At 45.7% G+C, this 14,101-nt stretch overlaps 2 protein-coding genes across 2 annotated transcripts; one reads left to right on the top strand and one right to left on the bottom strand.

The window, feature by feature from the left end:
- The first annotated feature begins 1,840 nt into the window (after positions 1 to 1,840).
- LOC102702241 (UPF0481 protein At3g47200-like) lies at positions 1,841 to 3,354 on the top strand. The gene is made up of 2 exons (XM_040529862.1): positions 1,841 to 2,473; positions 2,560 to 3,354. The coding sequence occupies exons 1-2, from the start codon at positions 1,841 to 1,843 to the stop codon at positions 3,352 to 3,354; spliced, it is 1,428 nt and encodes a 475-aa protein (XP_040385796.1).
- An 887-nt stretch (positions 3,355 to 4,241) lies between these two features.
- Positions 4,242 to 6,628, bottom strand: LOC102702521 (UPF0481 protein At3g47200-like). Its single transcript, XM_006664494.3, has 2 exons — positions 5,979 to 6,628; positions 4,242 to 5,165 (listed from the first exon to the last, which is right to left on the bottom strand). The coding sequence occupies exons 1-2, from the start codon at positions 6,621 to 6,623 to the stop codon at positions 4,449 to 4,451; spliced, it is 1,362 nt and encodes a 453-aa protein (XP_006664557.3). The 5' UTR covers positions 6,624 to 6,628; the 3' UTR covers positions 4,242 to 4,448.
- Between the last annotated feature and the right edge of the window lie 7,473 nt (positions 6,629 to 14,101).

Here is a 14,101-nt window from a genome sequence, read left to right on the forward strand (position 1 = left end):
CCACGACACGCGCCGCCATCCGGTGGTGCCACGTCCCATGGCACCCAAAATCTACTTTTTTTTTCTTTTAGTTTCTTTGATGACCGAGAGTTTCACATGGGCACCATGCTGGTGAAATTCAATACCATCGAGAGAGAGTCATTTTGCATAAGTTCTAATACTTAGGCCGCGTTCAGTAGCTGTGGGAGGTGGGTTAGTTATCCAGCGCGAAAAACGTACTAGTAGATTAATATATGATTAATTAATTATTAATTATTTAAAAAATATGAAATATATTAATGTGATTTTTTTAAATAACTTTTCTATAGAAAATTTTTGCAAAAAATACACCGTTTAGCCATTCAGGAAGCGTGCACGCGGAAAAAGAGAGGAGTTAGATATCTAACTCGAGTGCCGAACGCGGCCTTAGAGGAGTTAATATACCGGCTTTGTGGTTGAGTGATACGGATTAGATTCACCTATACTTGAGGGGGCTAAATTGGACTTTTTGGAATTTAAAGAATTGCTATTGGTCTCTATGGGCTATGGCCTATGGGCCAAATATCCAAGACCACTCGGTTATTTTGTTTTGTCTTGTAGTTCTGATCACCGAATTGATGAACAAAATCAGGAGATAAACAAGACAACAAAAAAATATAAACATTCACTGCACTGTACATTGTCATTACCAAGTCAAAACATTCATCCACCAATTCGTGAAGGCTGGAACACCAAAATTACCACCAGAAACTCCCCAGTTACCGCACAGATCATGACCAGCACGAAGCAAACTAAAACCTATCACACAATATCTCAGATCCTGAACACTGCCGTAGCTGGAAATGGAAGACGATGCAACAGTAGTCATGGGCTAGTCGTCCTTGGGGCACCGGCAGGGCCGTCTCTATGAATTAGAGACCCGTGAGCAAAAGAGGCCCTAAAGTATAAATAGAGGTGAGATATACATTAACATGACAATGGAGTATCTTTATGTCGTAACAATCGCTGAGACATAATGTAAAAGTAGTCGCTGGTTGGTATAGGCTGAATCTTAGAAATCCGAGCCTTTTATCATTTGGTTTTTTTTCACAACATAGTTGTAAATTAAAAAAAAATTACGAGTAAAACTTTTATATGCATGTTTTAATGTTGCAAATTTTAATTTTGGTTTTCTAAACATAAACAAAAGTGAAAAAAATAAGACCGACTAAGCATTCGTGGTAGACTTTAGGGGCGCTGAGCGGTCGCTCATACGGCTCACGCCTTTCAACGGGCCTGGATGTTCCAGCTGCCATGTAACCATGCACCGGTTGAATTAGAGTATCCGTGGATCGATCGATCCTCGCCCATCCACATTGATCTAAGCATGCCTCTATGGCATGATTTGCAATCTTGAAACGAAATTCCCAAAACTTTCGGAATTTCAGTTATGCCGGTGGAGATCCGATAACGATCGTTATTAGAATTTATATTTCCAGAATATATTCATGTATTCGGTGAGACAACGGAAAATCTTTAATTAGCATTTGAATTTGAAAATTTTCATCCAAATTTTGGAAAACTTTAATATTGTATCAAACCCTGCTATGACCATGGTGGAGCTATGGATGCTAGGTTCCTTGCCTTGCCTGCCAAAAAGCAATAATATTGTATCGATACCTCCCTCGCTCCTCACTCCACTCGTCTTCCTTTCCACCTCTCCATCGTCCTTGATGCTCCATGGATGCATGCATCCATCCTGCGTCGCCATCGTCGCTCACGTACCCTACAAGAGCAAGAGCGACCCTCCCATGGCGGCGACATGTACATGCAATCACACACAGGGGGACAGCCTCGCGTTCGATCTCTAGCGAGCTAGCTGATGGCGGCGTCCGTCGACGGGAAGAAGAGGGCGTGGGTGGCCGACCTGGAGAGAGGCCTCGCAGGCGGCGGCGGCGCCGACGCGCGCACGGAGTTCGCGCTGTGGGCGAGGCACTCCGTCCACCGCGTGCCGGCCGCCGTCAGGGAGCTGCACCCGCACGCGTACCGGCCGCAGGTGGTGTCGCTGGGCCCCTTCCACCACGGCGACGAGCGCCTGCTGCCCATGGAGCGGCACAAGCGCCGCGCCGTCGCGCACCTCCTGCGGCGGTCGGGAAGGACGGCGGGGGAGCTCGTCCCGGCCGTGGAGGCCGTGGCGCCGCAGCTGGAGGACGCGTACCAGGACCTCGGCGACGAGTGGCGGGGTGAGCAGAACAGGGAGAGGTTCTTGGAGGTGATGGTCACCGACGGGTGCTTCCTGCTGGAGATGATGAGGACGGCGAAGCGCGGCGGCGGCGGCATGCCGGACGAAGCGAGCAGCGTCTACGCGCCCAATGACCCTGTATTCGGCCGCCATGGCGCGTTGTACGTGGTGCCGTACGTCCGCCGCGACATGCTCATCGTCGAGAACCAACTGCCCCTCCTCCTCCTTCACAAGCTCGTCGCCGTCGAGAGCGGCAGAGTCCCCGACGACATGGTAATGGCCGCGACACTAATATCTTCCGCCATTGCCATGGATTCACCAAGGTAGCTAACCCATGTGATTTACTGACTTTGCAAAAGGGACAAGTGGAATATCAAGTCAACAAGATGGTACTGAGGTTTATCTCGCCGTCGTGCAACTCGCCGCCGCCGGCGAAGGAACGCAGCGAGCTCCACCCGCTCGACCTCTTCCGCAGGAGCCTTCTCAGTGGCCCCTACCAGCGAACACGCGCCGCCGCCGCGAGGGATGCGGACGGCCACGACGAGGATGCCAGCGACATCATCCGGTCGGCCACGGAGCTCTACGAGGCGGGAGTCCAGTTCAGGAGGAGCAAGACGACAAGCCTCCACGACGTCGCCTTCCGCCGCGGCGTCCTCAGCCTCCCGCTCCTCGTCGTCGACGACTCCACCGAGTACACGCTCCTCAACCTGATGGCATTCGAGCGGCTCCACGCCGGCGCCGGCAACGACGTGACGTCCTACGTCTTCTTCATGGACAACCTCATCGACTCGGCCCGCGACGTGGCGCTGCTCACCTCGAAGGGGATCATACAGAACGCCGTCGGCAGCGACAAGGCGGTGGCGGCGCTGTTCAACGGCCTCTCCAGGGACGTCCCGCTGGGCACCGGCGGCGAGCTCGACGCCGTCCAGAGGGCGGTGAACACGTACTGCCGGAAGCCGTGCCACGTGTGGCGCGCCAACCTGGTGCACACCTACTTCCGGAGCCCCTGGGCGTTCATGTCCCTCGCCGCCGCCGTCTTCCTCCTCGCCCTGACCGTCACGCAGACCGTCTACACCGTCCTGCCGTTCTACAAGGGCGGCAGTGGCGCCGGCGGCACTTCGCCGTCGTCGTACGCTGCTCCGGCTCCACGTTGACAAACACGTCTCACGAATTGGTCACCATCGATCGGTCTGTTTGGGATTGGCTGTTTCACGTACTTCTCGCTGAGAAAATGTTGCGTGTCTTGTTTTTTTTGGTGGATCGTCCAAATATTTCAAATCTTGGTTTCAAATGAAGAAACAAGATTCGTATATCTGAGCTGCTTAACATGATCACATCTAGAATCCTTTTTACACACGTGGCCAAGTTAAATAAGCCGCCTGTGAAAACTGTTCCGATTGGCAGCCAACTTAAGCCAGTCGGTTGGCGTTTTCTAGCAGCATACATATACACACTATGCACGTTCAGATGGTCCAATTAATGCATGCACAAATCAAACTCTATATTTCCCTATCCATCGATCGTCAATGCATAATATGTTTTGAGAGAGAGCTTGTGCGTATGTTTACTTTAGAATAGGAAAATCTTGAAAGACTATAACCTAAATACGAACAAAATGTCGTTCCATGTGACAGTGGGAGCGCTAACCGACATCCCGTGCAATATTGTTGAGTCAAGCATATCGATATCGGTTACCATTTCTTGAGATATAACTCAATAAAGGATAACATAAATACTGCTTATGTCCCAAAATATAAGAGATTTTAGTTACGGTGGTATTGAACACGTGAATATTCAGTAAACAAATGGCGCATATCTCCTTTTCTAAGCCAAGAGAGTCATGTTTCCGTTTTCCATATTTATTAGGGAGTATGGGGAGTATGGATTGTAGAACTCATATTTGAACTTGCATGTTTGTGTAGTGATATATCTTATACTAATCTATCTTTACAATTTTTTTCAAATTTTTTAATGACTATTTGAATAGAATGCAATAAACGAGGGAATATTCCCACGAGGGTTTGAAATCCACCCCCAGAGAGTATGAAAGGAATCCAAACCTTTGCATTTACGTTCGTGGAAAAACTTAAGAAATAGTTCAGACTTCAGACGCAAAAACACAACCAGAACATAAAAAAAGAAACAAAAAGCACTGCAAAGACAACAGCATGATTTCCACTCATCTATAACCAAACTAGAGCACACCCCAAGGTGTTTGTCAGATATATGGTTTCGACAAGCTCCTGAGTTAGCCACCCTTGTAGAACGGCAGGACGGTGTAGACGGTCTGCATGACGGTCAGGACGAGGAGGAAGACGGCGGCGGCGAGGGAGAGGAACGACCAGGGGCTCCGGAAGTAGGTGTGCACCAGGTTGGCACGCCACCGGTGCCACCGCCGGCGGCAGTAGGCGTTCACCTGCCGGTGCACGCCGTCGAGCGCGCTCTCCGGCTCCAGCACCACGTCGCGGGACAGGCCGCTGAACAACCGCGCCACCGCCTTGTCGCTGCCGACGGTGTTGTACACGACCCGCCGCGCCGTCAGCAGCGCCACGTCGCGCGCCGAGTCGATCATGTTGTCCATGAAGAAGACGTAGGCGGTGACGTCATTGCCGGCGCCGGCGTGGAGCCGCTCGAACGCCATCAGGTTGAGGAGGATGTACTCGGTGGTGTCGTCGACGGCGATGGCCGGGAGGTAGAGCACACCGCCGTGGAAGCGGATGTCGAGGAGGCTGCTCGTCGGGCTACGCCCGAACCGGATGCCGGCCTCGTAGAGCTCCTCCGCCGACCGGATGATGTCGTCGGTGGCCGCCGTCTCCGGCGGCGTCCGTGGCGACGCGGCAGGGCCGGCGAGGAGGCTCCGCCGGAGGACGTCGAGCGGGTGGAGCGCCAGCCCGACGCCGGTGGCCGGAGGCCACGCCGTCGGCGACAAGAACCTCTGCACTAACCGGTTGACGAAGTCCTCGTTCTGCATGGATGCCAAGAACGTGTGCCCATCAACTGATCAACCAGTATTGAATTCTTAAGAACTTCATTTCATGGCTAATTACCAAATTCATCGTGAGATTAATGGGTGATCATCAGCAGCAAATTGAGCTGGCTTTTGCTTTTGGTGCATGGCCGAAAGCAAAAGCATAAATCGAAAGAAAAGATTGCAAAGCAATTCATAAAGAAGCATTTGACTAACCTTTGTAGCTTGTTGGATCTTCTACTTAACTAATACTCTCTCCAGCCTTTTAATAAGTAAACGTCATTAACTTTAGATAATATTTAACTAATAGTCTTAATTTTTATTATAAACTTAAAATTCTTTTAAAAACTAAAGCAAGTCAATAATTATGTGCTCCTTACGATAAAAAAATATTTGTTTATTTAGGACAAGATATAGTCCAATTTTTAAAATACCGACAACTAATTATTTTTTAAATGCTTAGTTTACATACAAAACAAATCATATACACATTTTCTTTAAAAGGTACTCTATCACAATATTATAAACTTATTTGGTTTTCACAAATTTTTTGTAACAAAAAATTGGTTGTCAAAATGTTTGACCAAATCATATCTTAAACAATAAATATTTTTGACCCGAGAAATTATATATATTTAATAGCGTTAAACATAAGAAACCATCCAAAGGGAGTATAGTTGTAGTCTTTCTCTATTGAACGATCTATTTTCCTTTAGAAGCTTAATACTAACTAGAAACGTGATCAACGATGGTTAATTAGTAACACTAACACAAGGATAATCAATGGCTTTTGTCGTCGTTAATTACTACCTCCTTGATGCCGCTCTCGACGGCGACGAGCTTCTCGAGGACGAGCAGCGGCAGCTGGTTCTCCATCATGATCATGTCGCGGCGGATGTAGGGCACGTTGTAGAGCAGGCCATGGCCGCTGAACACCGGGTCGTCGTCGGCGTAGTCGTTCGCCTCCCACCCGGACGCCGTCCTCATCACCTCCAGCAGGAAGCACCCGTCGGTCACCATCATCTCCAGGAACCACTCCCTCTTCTTCGCCAGCGCCTCCGGCTCCGGCGGCGTGCCGCGGCGCCACTCGTCGGCGAGGCCCTGGTACGCGCCCACCAGCTGCTCGGCGGCGTCGGCGACGGCGGCGGCGGCGAGCTGGGCGAGCGGCCTGGAGGTGGAGGGGCCGGCGCCGCCGCGGCGGAGGAAGTGGAGGAGCGCGCGGCGCTTGTGCTCCTCCATGGGGAGGAGGTCGGGGTCGCCGTGGTGGAAGGGGCCGAGGGACACCACCTGCGGCCGGTAGGCGCGGCGGTTCAGGTCCTTGATGCACGCCGGGACGCGGTAGACGGAGTGGCGGCGCCACCGCGCCGCCTCCGCCGACGGGTCGCCGTGGCGCGCCGCCTTCTCCACCTCCACCACCCACGCGCTCTCCTCCGCCGCCGTCCGCCACGACGCCATTCGATATCACCTCATCAATGGCTCTCAAGGTTTCAAAGCCACTGCTCGCTCTCTCTATATGTAGTTAATGAGGGGTAATTTTAAATATTTGATTTCTAGTAAATTTGTTTCTAACTTTTATAAATTCTAGCCATTAATTTGTACTAGAGAGTTTATAAAATTTAATTAATTCATAATGTTATGATTGAACTCTTCGTCTTATTCAATTTTTTTTCCAAATATGCAAAATTATAAATCATACTCGAAGAACTTTAATAAATCAAATTATAACAAAATAATCAATAATTATATATTTTTTAAATAAAACAAAGGATAAAATGTAAATCCAAAAATAAATGGCATCAATTAAAAAACCAGAGGGAGTATGTAGTTTATGATATACGAATGTAAATATAAAGTTGTGATAATTTAGTCAAAGTACCTGTAGTTTTATAAAATTTACTTTTTTTTTTCATAAAGAGGGGTGCTGTGAGGGGAAAACAATTTGTTTTGGTTTTGTAAGGGAGGGACACACTTAGTGTCATCGTGTGAGGAGGCTACGCTTGTACCTACACTATCTGTTCCATACTAAAAAATTTACTTTCTAATATTATCTTAATTTATCTATTTATTAATATATATGGTTTATATATGTCTAAATTGATCTATCGATCAACATATAAACATACATGTATCTAATGAGTTTAAATATGACAAAAAAAGTTTCATATCATAATGTGCATTGGCAGTTTGGCACACGCCAAAGCGAGAAGACAGGACCACCGATTCGAAGGGAAGGGTGCTGCAGAGGAGATAGCGTGGTGCCGTGGAGGGATTCATTCTTTACAGCACAGGCAAGTGATCTGTGAGAGATTGGGATGTGTGTCTGCGATGCATGCCAGGATACAGCGGGCTTTCCTAAAAAGAGCGATGGAATAGAGCGATGGAGCGGTCGAAAAGAGACTCGGATATCCTGCATTCATGTTTGCCTTCCATGCAAGGAACCTCCATCTGAATGACGACAATATGCCAAAACTTTGCAATGCAACAATGACAGCGGGATACGGGAATTGGTTGAGGCAGTGCCCCGATTGTCCGCAATTGAAGCGATTGTTGCAGCGAACGGGCAGGTGATTTGCTTGCTGATTTCCACCCACGGAGGACGCGGCACACTGCTATGGTGGGCGTGGCACGGATCCTTGCTGATGAGGGGGGTGGTGGAGCTCGATGACGTGGAGGGGGTTGCTGCTAACCACAGGTTCTTTGTGAACCTCCCGCGGCTGAAAACTGCACAGGCCTCCTGCGCTTGCGCTTGTTCTCGAGATTCTTCATCTTGCTTTCCACAGCCACAGACCTGTTGACGAGGTCCTGGAAGTCTAGAAAAGAGTGTGCAGCGAGCTCGAGTTGCATCTCGTCCGACAACTCGTTCATAAACCAATTTTGTTTGCGGGTGTCGGTATTGACATCGTCCGGAGCATAGCGAGCTAAGTGGTTGAACTCGCAGAGATACTCCTTGATGGACTTGTTGCCTTGAGTGAGAGATAGGAACTCATGTTGTTTGAGGTCCGTAATACCCTTCGGCACATGGAAAGCATGAGAAGCATCGTGAGATTGAGCCCAATTGATGACACAGCCGGCGGGTTGCATGGAAAGGAAGTTCTCCGACCAATCTTCGGCTGCGGCTTGGAGTTGCTTGGCTGCTAGGTTGGTCTTCTCGGTATAGGGGCAGCGAATGAGAGTGAGCTTCCGCTCGATGGTGGGAAGCTAATCATCAGCATCAAGTGGATCATCGGAGCGATTGAACACCGGAGGTTGTGTACGCTGAAATTCAGCGAGTCCCCCAGCGACTTGGTGTCGACCACCACTGCCGCACCTCAGGCAATGTGGGTGGCAATAGCAGCTGTACTAGCAGCGATTTGCTAAAGGACAGTGTTCTCGGCCTTACTGGTTGCACTCCATGGCCATGAGAACTTCGGCCATGGTGGGAGGAGGAGGTGGTGACCCCCCTTGGTTGCGATGAGAACACTTCAGACTATACTGATCGTGGGATCGAGTGTGGTGGCAAGACATCCTTTGGATTGAGGATATCAACGATGGTTAGTGACGGGAAACTAAGGAATAACAATGTTCTAAAAGTTAGCACGTATTACACAAGGTAATTTAAGTCTAAAATTACAGACTGAATATGAATGCACAATACAAATGCATAATCCAATTATACACTAATGTGACATGTTATGTTAGCATGATATGATGCAGCAAACAAGAACCATTAACAACCAAATGGGCTTATCCTATGCTAAAGCGGGAACAAGAAGCAATAAACCAACATAGTTTTCCAAACACGATCAACATAGCGGTTGAAAAGCATATCAATTGCATGAAACGTGAAAGACCAAATAAACCAAAATACAACTTGGCCACAATAGCTATATGACACAATTCTATCGAGCGTCTCTCAGCTAGCTATATGACGCAATTCTATCGAGCGTCTCTCAGAAGTACACTTTTGCAATCTGTTTGGTCGAATTTGAGTTGGTATATTTTACGTTTTCTGAAAAAAGGTTCTGAAATTTCTCAGGTTATCGAACATCAGTCACTTACAAATTTTTAGTGAGAGCTACAGAAGTAATAAAATTCTGAAAATTTTTGTGTGAGTGCCTGGAGTAGTTGCGCAACTCCAGAAAAAGTTTTAGGGTAAAACAATGAGTAATTTTTCCTGGAGATTTTTTTAACTACAGACTATTCCAAAATTCTAGATTTTAACCAATTTGATCTCTCTCAACTCTCCATGCATTTGCAAGACGTTGGGATTGGTGGAAAACTTGGATGATGGGGATTGTTGTGGTCTAACATGCATGGATTGATCTTGATCTATTGGATGAGATTTGGGGAGGAGAAGTGAGATGGGAGCTCACCTTGAAGTGAGATGGCAGTGAAAATGAAAGGGGAGGAAGAAGAAGGGGTTTTCTCTGCCCACCTAAGTCCTGAGGTGGGAGCACGCCCAAGGGTGTGTTTTGGGGCTAAAGAGACACACAAGGTCAGTGACAAGTGGGCCCAAGTTGTGGCTGTCTATCTAGGTGAGACAGGTGGGTGAAAAACTGAGTATCGATTCTTTTTTGCAATTTACAAGATTTATTTTCTTTCCCTCTCTTGGTAAATTTGATTTGACTAGGTAAAAGTTGTTCAAAAATTATTCCAAGTATTTTCCAAAGTTTCACACATAAATTTCAAGTATTTTAAATCTGGTTAAAAGATGAAATTGGTTAGGCTGAAGGTAATATTGAAATTTTAGGAGATCAAAACGGAGAGCTAAATTTCCACAAAATTTATATTTGGTGATGATAAATAAACTAGTATTTGAATAAAATATTAAGCATGTACACTTATGTTCAAGTTATTGTTCAAATAGAAGTGGTTTCAATTTTACCAATTAGAGTTAATTTTGTTATTGTATATGACCAAATTGCAATATAGCAAAGGAGAAAAGAACAAAGACAGAAATTGCGTCCTTTTCTTTACAGATTTTTAATTCCACTTTAAGTCTTGTTAGTGCATTTTGATGCTTGTAGAACATTTTAAAATATCTTGACAAGTGCTTCGATTTATTTAACTAATTTTATTCGATGTTTTGCTTCTAATTAAACATAAATGAGTTGTTTTTAATGATTTATTTTGATTATTTGGACTAGGAACAGAACTTTGAGGTGTGACAAACCTACCCCCTTAAACGGAATGTAAACCTCAAGATTTAGAGAAGCTAGCGAAGAGGTGCGGATCAGGAATCAATGTATGCTCAACTCCAAATTAAATAAAAATAAATGACTCAAGTGAACCAAATGGGAAAACAAATCTTTTTATGCACAAACCTTTTTGCATGAAACCAACATTAACTCATTAACCCCAACCATAGTACAAATTAATTCTACAATAAAAATATACCTAGGCATAGATAGTCAAATGGTTTCCCGTAAACCGGTCCTTAATTGTCATTGGCATGACTATCAAACTATGCACCCACAACCCTCCAATAAACACATTTTAATTCCATTAACCCATGCGTGGTGTTTAATATTAGCGCAAACAAAAGAGGTGCTCATGTCAGCCGAGGGGAGGGTGCGTCGATGGCTGGGCTCCACCCATCGGTGACTTGGCCCATGGTTCCACTATGAATCGGGTCCACGGCTGATCCATGGACCAAACATAATAGGGGACAACGGTGCGGCGGTGCAACTGTGCAAAGCACACACAGCAGTGAAACGTGGTAGCGGTAGCAGCTTGCGGCACATGACGGCAGCACGCATGCCCACGTCGTGGCACATGGCGGCAACAATGAGGACGATGAGAGGACGGGAGGGACGCGAGCTCACCGACAGAGATGAGTGAGGGCGAGCTGGGCTTGGGCTGCTGCTTTTTATAGGGGAGAGGCACCAGCGTACGCGGCTAGGGGAGGGGTGGCGATCTAGGGGAACTAGTGAAATGGGCACCGGTGACGTGGTTGAAGTGGGAAGGACAAAGTCCTCTCTTTCATTGGCAGCAAGCGCAGGAAACGGGGTGCGGTTGACGCTGGTGTGGAGAAGGCATGGGCACGCGGGCGCCGAGTGGGGCATGGCGGAGGCAGGAGGCAGTGGTGCGGGTGCGAGTGCGGCCGTCAGAGGAAGGGGTTGACAGGTGGACCCCACCTGTCATCTGCAGTGGGGAAGGATGGAGGCTGAGTGGACCTCGGGGCTGGTGGTAGGCTGGCGGGCCATAGGAGGGAGGATAGGCGGGCCGGAAGCAGCCCACTGGCCAAGGGAAAGGGGGAAAAGGGGAGAAAAGAAGGCAGAGCGGAATTACCTCGCTTTTTGCAGATTTTTAATAATTGTTTTATCTATCTCTGTGAATTGGAATTCTACTTTATGTCTTGTTAGCGCATTTTGACACTTGCAGAATATTTTAAAATATCTCGGCAAGTGATTGGATTTATTTAAATAATTTTATTCAGTGTTTTGCTCTTGATTAGACTTCAACAAATTGTTTTCGATATTTATTTTGATTATTTGGACTAGGAACAGAACTTCAGAGCATGACACCTGGTCAAAATGGGTGCAAATGAACCTTGTCACCCAGTTTTAACGAGTCGACTGAGCCGATGTGGCTACATGATGTGCATGTCCATAAATAAAAGGAGCTAAAGATGAACCAAGGTGATTTAGGATGAGGCAATTTGCAACCAATTGTCTTATCTTGGGGAGTCTCAAACTCAAAGTGATATTCGGGGTGTTATGTAATTTTCTCTAAAGTAATAATCAATTGATCATATGGTAATCATATTTCTTGTTTTACATGAGGCCAATTGGCTAATCATACTCGCCGTATAAAATGAGGGCTAAGCATTGAATTGGAGAGTATATATTACCGCTAGCATGGAGGTGAGTCTATGGAGACAAGGTTTGTGAGAGGCCAAAGAATTCATGGATTGTCAAGACAACAACAAGATGTGTTTTCACATGTTCTGCAATTAATTGATATTACAACATTCAGTTATGATAATAGGCATGCACATACCTAAACTTGGTCTATCATTTGGACCAAGTATAATATGATTTCAGGATGGATGAGCAACATATATACTACCTCCGTCCATAAATGTTTGACGTTGTTGACTTTTTAATGTACGTTTGACTATTCGTCTTATTCAAAAAATTACATAATTACTAATTATTTTTATATCATTTTATTTATTGTTAAGTATACTTTTATGCATATATATAACTTTACATATTTTACAAAAATAATTAAAAAAGACGAATGATCAAACGTATATAAAAAAAGTCAATTGCGTTAAATATTTAGGGACGGAGGGAGTACATACTTGTGGAAGACAATTCAATGTTTGAGTTACAAGCATGTTAGGATGATTTAAATGTACCTAGCCAGCCGGAGTAATGGCATGGGTAATAATAGTACGTAGTTGATTTAAACAATAAGAGTATTAATTACACAAAGAAAATAGCATGATGCCACTTAGTGCATCGATCCAGGGGTGCTTGTGGTTGCATTCTGCGCTCAATTAAGCAGTAGGATCAGCTGCTAGTTAATTGGAAGGTCACTCACTTGCATCGTTCGTTAAATACTTGTCAGCTGGTGGGGATCGGATCGAATGATTGTATCATCAGCAACGTACCATCCTGTAGTTAATGGAAACTACTGCACTTGTCAATGTCTTTCCTCCATTCTGCTGCTGACTTTAACACGGACGCAACGAAGGCTCGTGGGCTCTTTGCATCGTTGCTGCCAAATACTGCTCCGTCCGACAAAAAACAGATTTCTGAGTTTTGCCTATAGAGCGTTTGACCATCCGTCTTATTTGAAGAATTTATCAAAAAATTAAAAAAAAGTTACATACATAGTACTATTCATGTTTTATCATGTAATAACAATAAAAATATTAATCATAAAAAATTTTAAATAAGACGAAGAGTCAAAAATTCAATCTAAAAACGCATGAATTGGTTTATTTTGGGATAGAGGGTGTAGTGTTGTAGCTTTACCACCAGCATCGGTAGGCGTCTTGTCGGTACAATCCGCTGCTAGAACTAACAACAAGGCTACCACAGTGATGACAACAAGGATTAGTGCGATGACCTTGGCCATTCTCTATTAATTATATATCCTAACAATTAATTTGGTGAGGATAATGTAGGTACCAGTGGTTGATGAAATGCTTGCAAATTAATATGAGTGGAGGGATGCCATTGCATTAAATAGTACGTACACAGTAAGGGGAATTTAACTATTTGCCACCGTTAAAAATGCAACATCTCCAAATGCCATTCTTATTTTAGCTCGTACATAGGCCCGTTTCTTTCGGCTTAAGCTTATTATAATCTAGATTATTGAGTCAGATTACTATAACCCAGATTTTTATAATCTGTAGTAGAATAAGCTATGTGTTGTTTCTTTTCTAGATTATTAGAGCATAGATTATTGGGTTTGCAAATCTAAAGAAGGAGTGGGGTGGTATGGTGGGTTATTTTTTATCCAATAATCTGGAAAAAGCTCACCTAAATGAGCTTATCAGATTATAATAAGTTGGGCTCCAGATTATAATAAGCTACTTCAATAAGTTGTCTGTTTCTTTCAGCTTACTCTCAATAATCTGGATTATAATAATCCCAAGCTAAAAGAAACAGGACCATAATTGCCATTGGAGAGAGAAACTTTCTTAACCATTTGCCATTATCGCACACGTGGCATGCCAACTCACATGGCCAACGTGGATGAGAGCACAGAAAGTCCGTTTTACCTCTTGTGGGCCCCACGAGTTCCCCGTCTCTCTTTCTCCTCGCCGCTGAGAAGGCCGCTGCTTCTCCCTCTCTCCGTTGCCTCCGCGGTCTAGAGTTTGAAATAACAAGTTCACCGGTAGTTCGCTCTGGAGTTGCTGCACTGTGGAGGGGCCCTCGTCATCGCATGCTGCTGCTGCTACTGCTGAAGACTCCCTTGCGCGCTTCCCACCG

The sequence above is a fragment of the Oryza brachyantha genome, chromosome 12 (assembly GCF_000231095.2).
Source record: "Oryza brachyantha chromosome 12, ObraRS2, whole genome shotgun sequence".
In the NCBI taxonomy this organism is placed as follows: Eukaryota; Viridiplantae; Streptophyta; class Magnoliopsida; order Poales; family Poaceae; genus Oryza; species Oryza brachyantha.